This window comes from Larus michahellis, chromosome 23, assembly GCF_964199755.1.
Source record: "Larus michahellis chromosome 23, bLarMic1.1, whole genome shotgun sequence".
Taxonomy (NCBI): domain Eukaryota; kingdom Metazoa; phylum Chordata; class Aves; order Charadriiformes; family Laridae; genus Larus; species Larus michahellis.
Genome location: NC_133918.1, coordinates 5,347,773 through 5,361,141, shown reverse-complemented (window position 1 = coordinate 5,361,141; position 13,369 = coordinate 5,347,773). Strand labels below are relative to the sequence as shown.

Below are 13,369 nucleotides of genomic sequence, written 5' to 3'. Positions count from 1 at the left end.
CCCTCTCACGCCCGTGTCGATGTCCCTCCATGTCCACCCCCCCGCGTCCGTGTCCCTCCACGTCCCTGTCCCTCCACATCCACCCTCTCACGCCCGTGTCCCTCCGTGCCGTGGTCCACCCCCACGTGTCCGTGTCCCCCCTCGTGTCCGTGTCCCCCCCCGCCCGCCCACCCCCTCTCGTCCATCTCCCACCGTCTCCCCCCTCTCCGTGTCCCCCACCGCCTTCCACCCTCCCCTCCGCGCCCCCCCACGCCGTGTCCCCACCACCACCTCCGCTCTGCCATCGCCCTTTTAAGAGCGGCGGGCGCGGGCGGGGGGGGGGGGGGGGCGGCGTTGCTGGAACAGCCGCGCGGGGGGAGGCGGCGGCGGCGCGGGGACCCCCGGCCCGGCGCGGCGGTTTCAAGCTCCCCCGCGGGCGCGCGGCCGGAGCCGGCGGGGCCGGGGCCGGGGCCGGGGCCGGGATGGCGGCGGGGGAGCGGGGCCGGGGCCGCGGCCGCTGACAGCCGCTGCCGCCGCCGCCGCCCCAGCATGTACGCCAAGGGCAAGGGCTCCGGTGTGCCCTCGGACGGCCAGGCCCGCGAGAAGTGAGTGCTGCGGGAGGCGGGAGCGGGGGGAGGACGGGGGCGGGGGGGGGGAGTGGGGTGGGGGGGGGCGCGGAAGTTTTCCGGGGCGGCCGCCGGGGGAGCGGGGACGGAGGGGAGGATGGGGATGGAGGGGGGGGGAACGGGGGGCGGGCGGACCCCCGCGGCCCCGCCCCGCCGCCGGGCAGCGGCAGCCGTCGGGGCTCAGCCGGACACCGGGGCACCGGGAACCGCGATGCCCCCCCGGTCCCTGCCATCCACCGGGAACCGCGATGCCCCCCCGGTCCCTGCCATCCGCCGGGCACCGGGGGCCGTAATGCCCCCCCGGTCCCTGCCATCCCCCGGGCACCGCGGTGCCCCCCCGGGCATTGCCGTCCCCCGGGGCAGCGGCAGCGTGACCCGGCATCCCCGGCTGTCCCCGTCCCCGCCATGCCCCGGTGCTCGGGGCCACCGCTGTCCCCGGTGCGGCCCCCTCCGTCCCCGGGGCACCTGCCGGAGCCGGGGAGCTGCACCCCACGGTGCTCCCCCTAAGCCCGGCCACCCCCAGGGCTTCCCCCGGGTGCCGTTCCCCCGCCGGGAGTGATGGAGCACCGGGGACGGGACCTCGGCGTCCCCCAGAGGGTCCCTGGCCGGGGACACCCACGGTGGCACTGGCCCCTCAGCCCCGTCCCGCGTGGGACGTGTCACCCGTCCCTGCCTCGTCCCACCCACGGGAACCGGGGCGGCCACCCCGCTGATGGGGCCGGTTGCCGTGGAGGGGCGCCCAGCATCACCCGTGGGACTCGGTGTCACCGTGGTACCCGTGGGGGTCCCTCGCGGGGAGGTGGCATCGACACCCCCCCCCCCCCCGCGTGAATTCTGCACTTATTTACCGGGGGCTCCATCCTGCCCGTCCTCCGGTGCCACTCGGGGGTCCCCCCCCCCCCTTTGGGGTCTGTCCGTGGAGATGTCACTGTGCCGCTCCGGCGGTGACAGCCGTGGGGATGCCGTCCCCGCAGCGGGGCACCCCGGGGGCAGCGGGTCCCTGGGGGGGGGGGGGGGGGGGGGGGGGCTGTGCCTGACTCTGCCACCCCGTCCCCGTCCCCGCAGGCTGGCGCTGTACGTCTACGAGTACCTGCTGCACGTGGGGGCCCAGAAATCGGCCCAGACCTTCCTGTCGGAGGTAAGAGTTGGGGGGGGGCAGCACCTCTCGGGCCCCCCCCCCCCCCATCCCAGGGGTGTGGGGCCCTGCAGCCCCCTTCCGGGCTCCCCGAGCCCATCCCCGGGGTGTCAGGCCTGGTGAGGCGATGCCTGACGCCCCCACCCCGACGCTCCTCTCCGCAGATCCGATGGGAGAAGAACATCACGCTGGGCGAGCCCCCCGGCTTCCTGCACTCCTGGTGGTGGTGAGTTTCGGGGCGGGGGGGGGACGACACGACTGGGAGCGGGGCTGGAACCCCCCCTCCCCATGGCTGTGGAGCTGGGGTTGGGGCCGGGGACTGCCCCCCCACCTCCCCACGCTGCCGCCACATCACCTCGTACCCCATAAACCTGCCGCTCTGCTTTTCCCATCAGCGATTTCGCCCCCCCCCCTCCCCCCCGCCGCCCCCCGCAACACCCCGGTCCCCCCCCCTCTCGCCTGGCCCCTCCAGATGGATCCAATTTGGCACCAAGCGTGGGGCGGGTGGCGGGGGGGTGTCCCAGCCCGGGGCCGGACCCCCTGCACCCGGGGGGGGGGCCCCAGCAGAGCACCCCGAGGGGGGGGGATGGTGATGGGGGGGGGTCATGGCGGGGGTCTAATGAAGGGGGGGCTCAGCGGGGCGCAGGATGCGGCCGTGCCGGGCGCCGCGGTGCCGCCAGCGCCGCATTTAGCCATTTCCAATAAACGATTAGTTGGTGATTTATGGGGGGGGGGGACACACACACCGCAAGGAGGTGGGGGGGGGGGGGCACGGCGCCTTCCAGGCCCTTAACCCTCCCGCTGCCGGCACCCGGCCACCGCACCCCAAATCTGGGGGGGCACCCAGAAACGGTGCTGCGGGGGGGGACACACATGCACCATGGGCCCCTCCACCAGCCCAGACCCCCCCCCACCCGGGGCGGGGGCAGTGGGACCCCCCCATCCCTCCCCAGGATGCTGCAGCCTGATGTAAAGTCCCAGGAATTTGGGCTCCGGCCGTAGCGACCGTTTCCAGGGAAAACAGGCGGCAGCGCCGGAGCCGGGAGGCCCCCGCCATGCCGGGGTGGGGGGGGGGGGGGACACGGCACCGACCCCCCCAGCCTGCCGTCCATCAGTGACATGAGTATGTCCGGGCTCAGCCGGCGGTGGGGGATGTGCCGCGGGGGCAACGGCGGGTGGGGTGGGGGGACAGGGATGTGTCTCGGGGGGGGGGTCCTGACCCGCTGTCCCCCCCCCTCCAGTGTCTTCTGGGACCTGTACTGTGCCGCTCCCGACCGCCGGGAAACTTGTGAGCACTCCAGCGAGGCCAAAGCCTTCCATGACTACGTGAGTACTGCGGTGCCTGGGGGGGGGCTCTGTGCCCCGCTGCCCCCCCCTCACTGGTGAGACCCCCCCCCCGCGGTGCCGAGGCCGCCGGCGGGCCAGGGGTTAACGCTGGCTCTGCCAGCCCCCGCCTCGCCAGCCTGGGTGACCTATTTTGCAGGGCGACATGGAGGGGGGGGTAATCCCTGGGGGCCTGGCTCAGCGCCCCCCCCACCCAGGGACCCCAGCATGCCCATCCCCTGCCACCCCCCCCCCCTCCCCCGACAGGGGACAGGGACCCCCCGATCCGACCCCGTCCCACGGCACGGGCGAAGTAATGGGCTCCGGCTTCCCAACCGGGGGGCACCCCAGTGGGGTTGGGGGCCTCCCCCCTTCACTGCACCACGGTGCTGGGGCTCGGTGTGACCCCCCCACACCGTCAGTGGTAGGGACCCCCCCGCCCCTGGCAGCCCCGCTCCTTATCGGCGCCAGCCCTCGGCCAGTTAATCATTGGCACAGAGTCAACAGCCCGGCTGCCCGCTCCTGCCTGCTCCTGCCCGCTCCTGCCCGCTCCTGCCGGGGCTGCGGCGGGGGGGCCAGGGGCGGCAGGAGGGGAACCGGGGCCTGGGGCAGTGGGGACCCACTGAGGGTGGCCGGGGGGGGGCACCGTGCCCTGGGATGGGGGATGGTGCGTGGTCCCAGGGGTGCGGGATGCTGCGGGGTCCGTGGTGGCAAGGGATGTAGGACAGTGTGGGGTCCGTGGCGCCGTGGGATGCTGCAGGATCCTCGGCACTGGGATGTGGGATGCTGGGGGGTCCCTGGCGCTGTGGAATGTGGGATGCTCTCAGATCCTCAGCACTGGGATGCGGGATGCTGGGGGATCCACGTCACTGTGGGATGCGGGATGCTGTGGGATTCTCGGCACTGGGATGCGGGGTGCTGCGGGGTCCATGGTACTGTGGGAGGTGGGATGCTGTGGGATCCTCAGCACTGGGATGCGGGATCCTGCAGGGTCCACGGCACCGTAGGAGGTGGGATGCTCTTGGATCCTCAGCACTGGGATGCGGGATACTGCAGGTTTGTCAGCACTGGGATGTGGGATGCTGTGGGATGCTGCGGGGTCCTTGGCACCATGGGATGCGGGATGCTGTGGGGTCCATGGCACCATGGGATGCGGGATGCTGTGGGATCCTTGGCACCATGGGATGCAGTGGGATACGTGATGCTGTGGCGTGCAGGACGCCAGGGGATGCAGAAGGCCGTGGGATGCAGGATGCTGTGGGACATACAGGGATGCGGGATGCTGCGGGACAGACGGTGCTGTGCCGTGCCGTGCGGGATGCGTGGCACTGTGCGGCGGGGGGTGCTGTGGGGCACGCGGTGCTGGGGGATGCAGGATGCTGCGGGATCTGTGGTACCACGGGATGCAGGATGCTGCGGGATACGCCGTGCCCTGGCGTTCAGGCGAGACCACGGGACACGCGTTGCCCCCCGACCCCCTCCCCATCCCACCGGAGTGGGGCTCCCCTTACCCCCCCCCCTTTCCCTGGGTGCTCAGCACCCCACAGCAGCACCCAGTTTGGGGCTGGGGGGTGACCGGGCTGCCCTGGGGGACACCCGTCACCGCTGTGGGGACAGCGGGTGCCCGTGGGTGTGCGTGGGCACGCGTGTGCCTGCGCCAGCACCGGGGCGGGGGGGGGCTGCAGCAGGGCTCCCCCTCCCCACACGGTCCCCTCGCCACCCCCAGCCCCCGGCGCGGCGCAGAGCTGATTTCCATGCTGGAATTAATGAGGCTGCCGGTGCGGTGACGCCGGGGACATGGCGCGGGTCAGGCGGCGTTGCCATGGCAGTGCTGGCTGGCAGGCAGAGCCGGGGCGCTGGGGACCACCGGGGGGGAGCCCCCACAGCCCCCCCCCCCACTGGACCCCACCACGGCCGCATCCCGGTGCCCACTGCGGCCAAACCGGTACCCACGGGGTGAACTGGGGCTCCCCGGCATGGAGCGGGTGCCCCTCGCCCTCCCTGTGGGTGCTGTTTGGCTGCCCCCCCCCGGGGTGCATCAGGACCCCCCCCCCAGTGAGCATCGTGGGGACGGTGACCCCCACATCACTGGGGGGGGCCAGGCTGCGTGTGGCAGCGGGGGGAACGGTGGCAGCAGCCGGCCCCACAGCGGGGTTTGGGGGCTCCCCCCGGGGCGCAGCGGTGTGGGGAGCCCCCAGCCTGCACCCCCCTTCCTTGCGCCGTGGGTGTCCGTCCATCCCCCCCCCCATTTTCTCCCTCCTGACCTTGAGGCTGCAGGAGGAGCCGAAACTCCCCAACTTGTTGCCATGGCAACTCTGCTTTGCATCACTGAGTGATGGGGGGGGGCCCAATTCAGTGCCCGCCGTGGGGGGGGCAGCACCGCACCCCTTGTGGGGCTGGAGCTGGGGGGCAGCGCTGGCCCCACTCTGGGCACCATCCCTGTGCTGTGGGGCAGGAGGGAGGGGTGGGGGTCTCCAAGAGGGGACGGGGCCCGTGTGTTGTGTCCCCCCCCCCAGGTAGAGGCTGCCCTGCCCTCCCTGGGGTGGCTCCGTGGGCACTGTATTGACCCCACGGCCGTGGGGTGACGCTGCTGCCATCGCACCCGGCACCCCCCGGGTGATGGGGATGGACCCCCTGGGGCAGCTGCTGGCCGGGGGGGACCCTGTGCCGTGCCAGGGTGGGCGAGGGGGGGGGTGGGCACCGGGGTGGGCTCCGTGATGGCTCTGCGTTGGGCACCATGATGGGCTCTGGGATGGGACCGTGGTGGGACCGTGGGGAGCTCGGTGGCTTTGTGTTGGGCACCCTGGTGGGATCATGGTGAGCTCTGGGACGGCTCCGGGATGGGCACCGTGGTGGGACCGTGGGGAGCTCCGTGGGGGCTCTGTGTTGGGCGCCAGGATGCCATCGTGGTCGCACTGTGGTGGGGCTGTGGTGAGCTCCACGATGGCTCCGTGATGGGCACTGTCGTGGGACTGTGCTGAGCTCCGTGACGGGCTCCGGGATGGCTCCGGCATGGCACCACGGTGGGACCGCGGTGGCTCTGGGATGGCACCATGGTGGGCTCCCTGATGGGCCGCCCCTACGCAGTGGGGGACGAGGGGTTAACGGGGCGGGATGCTGGGGGCTGCAGGGCGCTGGGGGCAGTTTCGGGATGGGGGGGGGGGCCACGCCTGCCGCCCCCACCCCCCGGTGCCCCCAGTCTCCCCGGGCGCTGTTGGTTCTGGCCGCCTGCACAGACCCCCCCGCCTTGTCTTGCAAGTGAACCCTGGGGCTGGGGGGCGCCCGGGGCCTGATCCTGCAGCTGGGAAATGAGGCTGGGGGCCCTGAGACACCCCCCGCCCCGTGCAGCCCCCAGACCCCAGTGTGGCCACGCCATGGGGCAGGGACCCCCGGCTGGGTGCCCCCGGGCACCCGCTGTCACCCGTGTGCCTGGTGTCACCCGTCTCCCAGACATGACCCACGTGCTGGCGTGTCCCGCGTCCCCACCACCGGGGGGGTCTCGCCCTCCCCATCCTCGCTCCCCATCCCCATTCCCGCCCCAGCAGCACCCATGAGTGCCCCGACCCCCTCACCCATCGCTGGGTGATTTCCCCCCCACCCCAAATGCAGTCAGGGCCCCCCCCCCCCATCCCCGCAGCGGGCTGGGGGGCCGTGGGGCGGCGTGGGGCCCCCCGGGTGGAGGGGGGGCAGCGCGGGGTGTCCCCCCCTTCTCCTCCTCCTCCTCTACAAATTGAAACCAGTTGTGGCGGCGGGGCCGAGCCGGAAAGCCGGCACATTCCTTCCCTTAACAGCTCCCCTCGGACGGGGCCGGCAGGCGAGTGGGGCCGGGGCCCCCTGCCCGCGCCCCCCCCCGGCCCAACAGCCCCCACGGGGTCCCCCGGGGCCGGCCGCAGCCCCCCGGTCCCCCCGCAGCGTGGCCGGGAGGGGATGGTGGGGGGTTCTCCCCGCGCTGCCCTCTTGCTCGCGCAGGGCCAGCTCAGCCTGGGGACATGGGGACAGGGTGGGCCTGGGGCCGGAGGCCAGCCCTGGTGTCCCCCCCTGCCCAAAGATGTACCGGAGAGGCCGGATCCGGCACCGTGGGGGGGCTGCCAGGGGATTCCCCCCCCCATCCCGAGCCCCGGTGCTGAGCTCTCCTCTCCCCACAGAGCGCGGCGGCGGCTCCCAGCCCGGTGATGGGGACCCTGCCCCCCGGTGACGGCATGCCGGGGGGGCCCATGCCCCCCGCCTTCTTTCAGGTACCAGCCTGCCCGCAGTGGGGGTCCTGCGGGGGGCTTGGGGGTCCTTTGGCGGCGGGGGCGGGGAGCGGGGAGAGTCATCCTGCTGCGTGTGCTTGTGCACGCGTGTGCGAGCATGCGGCTCTGTGCGTGCCTGGGGCTGCGGTGGCACGTGTGTGCGCGTGGGCTCCTGTGAGCACACGTGTGTGTGCGTGCAGGTGTGTGCATACGTGTGCGCGAGCTCCTGGGACGTGTGTGTGCGCACGGGTGTGTGCGCGGGTGTGTGTGCATACGTGTGCGTGAGCTCCTGTGAGCACATATGTGTGCGTGTGTGTGCAGGTGTGTGTGCATACGTGTGCGTGAGCTCCTGTGAGCACATATGTGTGCGTGTGTGTGCAGGTGTGTGTGCATACGTGTGCGTGAGCTCCTGTGACATGTGTGTGTGCAGGTGTGTGTGTGCATACGTGTGTGTGAGCTCCTGTGACATGTGTGTGTGCAGGTGTGTGTGTGCATACGTGTGTGTGAGCTCCTGTGACATGTGTGTGTGCAGGTGTGTGTGTGCATACGTGTGTGTGAGCTCCTGTGACATGTGTGTGTGCAGGTGTGTGTGCATACGTGTGTGTGAGCTCCTGTGACATGTGTGTGTGCAGGTGTGTGTGCGCATACGTGTGCGTGAGCTCCTGTGAGCACATATGTGTGCGTGTGTGTGCAGGTGTGTGTGTGCATACGTGTGCGTGAGCTCCTGTGACAGGTGTGTGTGCAGGTGTGTGCGCATACGTGTGCGTGAGCTCCTGTGAGCACATATGTGTGCGTGTGTGTGCAGGTGTGTGTGTGCATACGTGTGCGTGAGCTCCTGTGTCATGTGTGTGTGCAGGTGTGTGTGCATACGTGTGCGTGAGCTCCTGTGAGCACATATGTGTGCGTGTGTGTGCAGGTGTGTGTGCGCATACGTGTGCGTGAGCTCCTGTGAGCACATATGTGTGCGTGTGTGTGCAGGTGTGTGTGTGCATACGTGTGCGTGAGCTCCTGTGAGCACATATGTGTGCGTGTGTGTGCAGGTGTGTGTGCGCATACGTGTGCGTGAGCTCCTGTGAGCACACGTGTGTGTGTGTGCACGCACACAGGCGAGCATCACGTGTTCGCTCACACAGAGCGCTGCGTGTGCACCCCACGCGTGTGCCTGCGTGACGCCGGTGTGTGCACAGAGGGCCCGTGTGCTGGGGGGCTGGGGGGGTCTGCGTGTGTGTGTGTGGGGGGGTGGGGGGTGTGTGCACGCAACGGGCGCAAACCCGCGTGTGAGTGTGCACGTGTGAGCACACGCCTGTGACCCGTGTGCGTGCCAAGGAGCCCGCTTGTGCTCCCCACGCCGCGTCTGCAGGCGTGTGCGTGCCCTCCGCGTGTTCACACGCGTGTGCGTGCAGACGGGGGGGTTTTACACAAGCCGGCCTCCCCCGCCCCCCCCCCTCCAGTGCCGTGGCACAGCCGGACACCCCCCCACCCCCTGATGCTGCCCCCTCCCCGGGCTGGGGCCAGCCCTGTGTCCCCCCCCCCGCCATGCCCCCCACCGGGGTGCCCCCACCTGCCCCTCGCCCCCCCCCCAGTCCCGTAACCGTGTTTTATTTCTCTTGAAGGGACCTGCGGGCTCTCAGCCATCGCCCCACACCCAACCTCCGCCCCACAACCCCGGGGCCCCCATGCTGGGGCCGCACAGCCAGGTAAGGGCACAGCCCGGCAGCCCCCCCATCCCCCCAGCGCCCGCAGGAGTGCCCCGGCCCCCCCCCCACCCCCCCAACCCTCCCGCCCCCCCAGGGTGATGCCGCTGCCCCCCAGCCCCGGCTCACCCCCTCCCCATCGCTCTCTTGCAGCCCTTCATGTCCCCCCGCTACCCCGGCGGCCCCCGGCCCCCGCTCCGGATGCCCAACCAGGTGAGGTGGTCGCGGACGAGATTTCCCCCCCCCCCCGCCCCTGAAGCCCCCCCCACGCCAAAGTGCATGCAGACCCCTCAGGGTGGGGGTCCCACAGCACCCTGACCCTCTGTGTCCCTCCCCCCGCAGCCTCCCGTGGGTGTCCCCGGCTCCCAGCCGCTGCTGCCCAACGCCATGGACCCGGCGGCGCGGTCACAGGGTGAGTTGGGGGGGTCCCTGTCCCCATGTGTCCCCCCCCAGGGTCGGTGGGGGGGTGCTGCGGGGGTCTCACGCCTCCCCCCCTCCTCCTTTGCGCAGGGCATCCCGGCATGGGGGGCCCGATGCAGCGCATGAACCCCCCGCGAGGCATGGCCGGCATGGCCCCCCAGGTGAGGGGGCACGGGGGACAGGGACCGGGATGGGGACCGGGACATGGGGCTGGGGACAAGGATACAGGGATGGGGTTGGGGCTGGGGACAAGGATACAGGGATGGCATTGGGGACAGGGATATGGGGATGGGGTTGGGGACAAGGATGGGAAAAGGATACAGGGATGGCATTGGGGTTGGGGACAGGGATACAGGGATAGAGACAGGGATACAGGGATGGGGTTGGGGACAGGTACAGGGGTGGGGACAGGGATATGGGAATGGGGATGGGATTGGGGACATGGATACAGGGATGGGGATGGGGTTGGGGACAGGTACAGGAGTGGGGACAGGGATATGGGAATGGGGATGGGATTGGGGACATGGATACAGGGATGGGGATGGGGTTGGGGACAGGAGTGGGGACGGAGATGGGGATGGGGACGGACTCGGATAAGGATGGAGCTGGGAATGGGGAGGGTGATGGGGTTCGGAATGGGGACACGGATATGGGGATGGGTTTGGGGACAGGGAGACAGGGGTGGGGTTGGTGTTGGATACAGGGATGGGCATGAGGATGGGGATGGGAACGGGGATACAGGGATGGGGATGGCGTTGGGGACAGGGATGGGCAGGGATACAGGGATGGGGATGGGGACAGGGTTAGGGATGGGGCAGGGATACAGGGATGGGGTTGGGGACAGGGACACAGGGATGGGGACAGGGCGACAAGGGTGGGGTTGGGGACAGGGGCGGGGATGTGGCTGCTGACCCCCCTCCCTGTTCTCCCCGCAGACCTACGGCAGCGGGATGCGTGCCCCCCCCAGCTCGCTGGCCGGCCCTGGCATGCCCGCCATGAACATGTAAGGCACCCGCCCCCCCCGTGCCCCCCACCCCGCAGCCTCGCAGGGGGACCCGGGTGGCCATGCAGGGTAGGGGGGGCCAGGCACCAGCAGGACCCCCCCCTCACCCCTCCCTGTTGCCTTCCAGGGGCCCCGGCGGCCGCGGGCCTTGGCCAAACCCCAACGCCAACTCTGTAAGTCGGGGGGGGTGGGGGGGTGGGAAATACCTGGGGGATGACTGGGGCCATGGGGGTGCTGGCTCCATACCCCCCCCCCCCGCCATGCTGACCCCCCTCTTGCCCCCCCCAGATCGCCTACTCCTCCTCGTCCCCTGGGAACTATGTGGTGAGTATCGGGGGGCGCTCGGGGGGGGGAGGGGGCCGTGCTGCTGCCAAACCCGCTGTGGCCCCCCCCGACCCACCTCCCTCCTCTCCCCGCCGCAGGGCCCTCCCGGGGGTGGTGGCCCCCCCCGGCACCCCCATCCTGCCCAGCCCCGGAGGTGAGTGTCCGCAGGGAGCGGGACGGGAGGAGGCACAGGGGGTGGGGGAGGTGGAGATTAGCGGGGGGGGGAGATTTGGGGTGCCATGCTCACCCCCCCCACACTGGTGTGACCCCCCCCCAGACTCCACCAACTCCAGTGAGAACATGTACACCATGATGAACCCCATCGGGCCCGCGGGGAACCGGCCGAACGTGAGTGATGGGGATGGGGGGGGGAACAGGGATGGCGAGGGTCGGGGGGGGGGGGGGTCCCACATATCTCACCCCCCACACACACCCACACACACTCTTTTCCCTTCCAGTTCCCGATGGGGCCCGGACCCGAGGGGCCCATGGGTGGCATGAGCGCGATGGAGCCGCATCACATGAACGGATCCTTAGGTGGGTACCCTCCCCCCCACCAAACCGCCCCCCCCCCCGGCTCTGGGTGTCCGTGTCCCCCCCCAGGGGGTGGCGGGGGGTCCCCAGCCCCGCTGCGGCCACGTCCTGCGGTCCGTGAGCTCCATCTGCGGGCGGCCACGCTGCGTGCAGGGCCCCGCCATCCGGGGGGGGCAGCGCGGGGGGGGGGACACGGACTGGGGGGGGGACACGGATCGGGGGGGGGGTCACTAACGCACTGCTGTCGCCGTGCAGGCTCCGGGGACATGGACGGGCTGCCAAAGGTGAGTGGGGGGACCCTGAGAGCCCCTGGGCCGGGACCCTCGCGGTGCTGGGACCCCCCCCCCCCTCCATGGGCAGACCCCATAGCGTTGGGCCCCCCCACGCACTGAGACCCCATTTATTGGGACCCCTATGTACTGGGACACCCCCTCCCCCCCCCCCGTGTACTGGGACCCCATTTTTTGGGGACACCCCCCCCCGCATTACACTGGGACCTCCTCCCATGTCCTGGGACCCCATTTATTGCCCCCCCGCCCCGCAAGGATGTTCTGGGACCCCATTTATTGTCCCCCTCCCCCATGCACTGGGACACCAACCCCCCCACCCCTACATCCTGGGACCCCATTTATTGCCCCCCCCCGCACTGGGACACCACTCCCCCCACCCCTACATCCTGGGACCCCATTTATTGCCCCCCCCCCCCCATGCACTGGGACACCACCCCCCCCCGCCCCCATGTCCCTGGGACCCCATTTATTGCCCCCCTCCCCCATGCACTGGGACACCAACCCCCCCACCCCTACATCCTGGGACCCCATTTATTGCCCCCCCCGCACTGGGACACCAACCCCCCACCCCTACATCCTGGGACCCCATTTATTGCCCCCCCCTCTCCATGCACTGGGACACCACCCCCCCCACCCCCATGTCCTGGGACCCCATTTATTGCCCCCCTCCCCATGCACTGGGACACCAACCCCCCCACCCCTACATCCTGGGACCCCATTTATTGCCCCCCCCCGCACTGGGACACCAACCCCCCACCCCTACATCCTGGGACCCCATTTATTGCCCCCCCCTCTCCATGCACTGGGACACCACCCCCCCCACCCCCATGTCCTGGGACCCCATTTATTGCCCCCCTCCCCCCCATGCACTGGGACACCACCCCCCCCACCCCCATGTCCTGGGACCCCATTTATTGGGACCCCCCCCAATGCCCTGGGGACCCCCCCCCCATACCCCATTTCCCCCAACTAACATTTTTTTCTCTCCCCCCCCCACCAGAGCTCCCCCAGTAACCTGGGGGCGCTGAGCAACCCCCCCGGGACCCCGCGGGACGACGCCGAGCTGAGCAGCAATTTCTTAAACCCCTTCCAAAGCGACAGCGTAAGGGACCCCCGGGGGGGCAGGCGGCGAGGGCGGGGGGCCCGGGGGGGGCGCGGCAGCCGGGGACGCGGGGGGGGACACATCAGTAACGTCCCCATGGCGGACCACCCCCCCCCCCCCCCCCGACTCCACACACACACACACACACGGCGGCGGGGGCGGGGGGGGGGGGGGGGGTCGCCTCGGCCGAGCGGCCGGGAGGCGTGAGGTGGGGGGGGGGGGGGGGGTCGGCGGTGTGTGTGCCCCCCCCCCCCGGTGTCCCCCCCCCCGCCCCGGTAACCCTGTGGTGTCTCCGCTCTCTCTAGTACTCGCCCAGCATGACAATGAGCGTGTGAGCCCCCGCCGAGGCCGCCGACCGCCAGCCGCCCACACGCACCAGAGAAAAAAAAAACATTAATTAATAATAATTACCAACGGCCACCACCCCCCCCCACCCCCCCCACCCCCCCCCCCGGCCCCCCCACGCACCCCCGAGCCCCCAAAACACTAAACAACAACAACAACAAAAACGCGGAAAAAGAAAAAAAAAAATATTATAAATAAGTCATGCGACTTATTTACGCCCCCCCCCCCGGGGTAGGGACCACCCCAGCGCTGGGACACACACCGCCCCCCCCGACAAACTTACAGGCACCCTCCCCCCCACCCCCCAGGGTGGGGGCAGGCGCTGGGGTGGGGGTCTGGCACTGCCGGGGGGGGGGGGGTGG

The 13,369-nt window shown here is 70.8% G+C and overlaps 1 protein-coding gene across 1 annotated transcript; it reads left to right on the top strand.

Annotated features, from left to right (window-relative positions):
* Positions 1 to 332: 332 nt before the first annotated feature.
* Positions 333 to 13,363, top strand: LOC141734113 (single-stranded DNA-binding protein 3-like). The gene is given in 20 exon segments (XM_074565423.1): positions 333 to 584; positions 1,671 to 1,743; positions 1,905 to 1,966; positions 2,982 to 3,066; positions 4,054 to 4,119; positions 7,209 to 7,298; positions 8,909 to 8,992; positions 9,143 to 9,202; positions 9,332 to 9,401; positions 9,500 to 9,570; positions 10,345 to 10,412; positions 10,540 to 10,585; positions 10,701 to 10,736; positions 10,835 to 10,855; positions 10,857 to 10,890; positions 11,014 to 11,084; positions 11,195 to 11,273; positions 11,526 to 11,554; positions 12,561 to 12,662; positions 12,968 to 13,363. Coding segments are annotated over 20 exon segments (1,233 nt in total). The 5' UTR covers positions 333 to 528; the 3' UTR covers positions 12,998 to 13,363.
* The last annotated feature ends 6 nt before the right edge of the window (positions 13,364 to 13,369 follow it).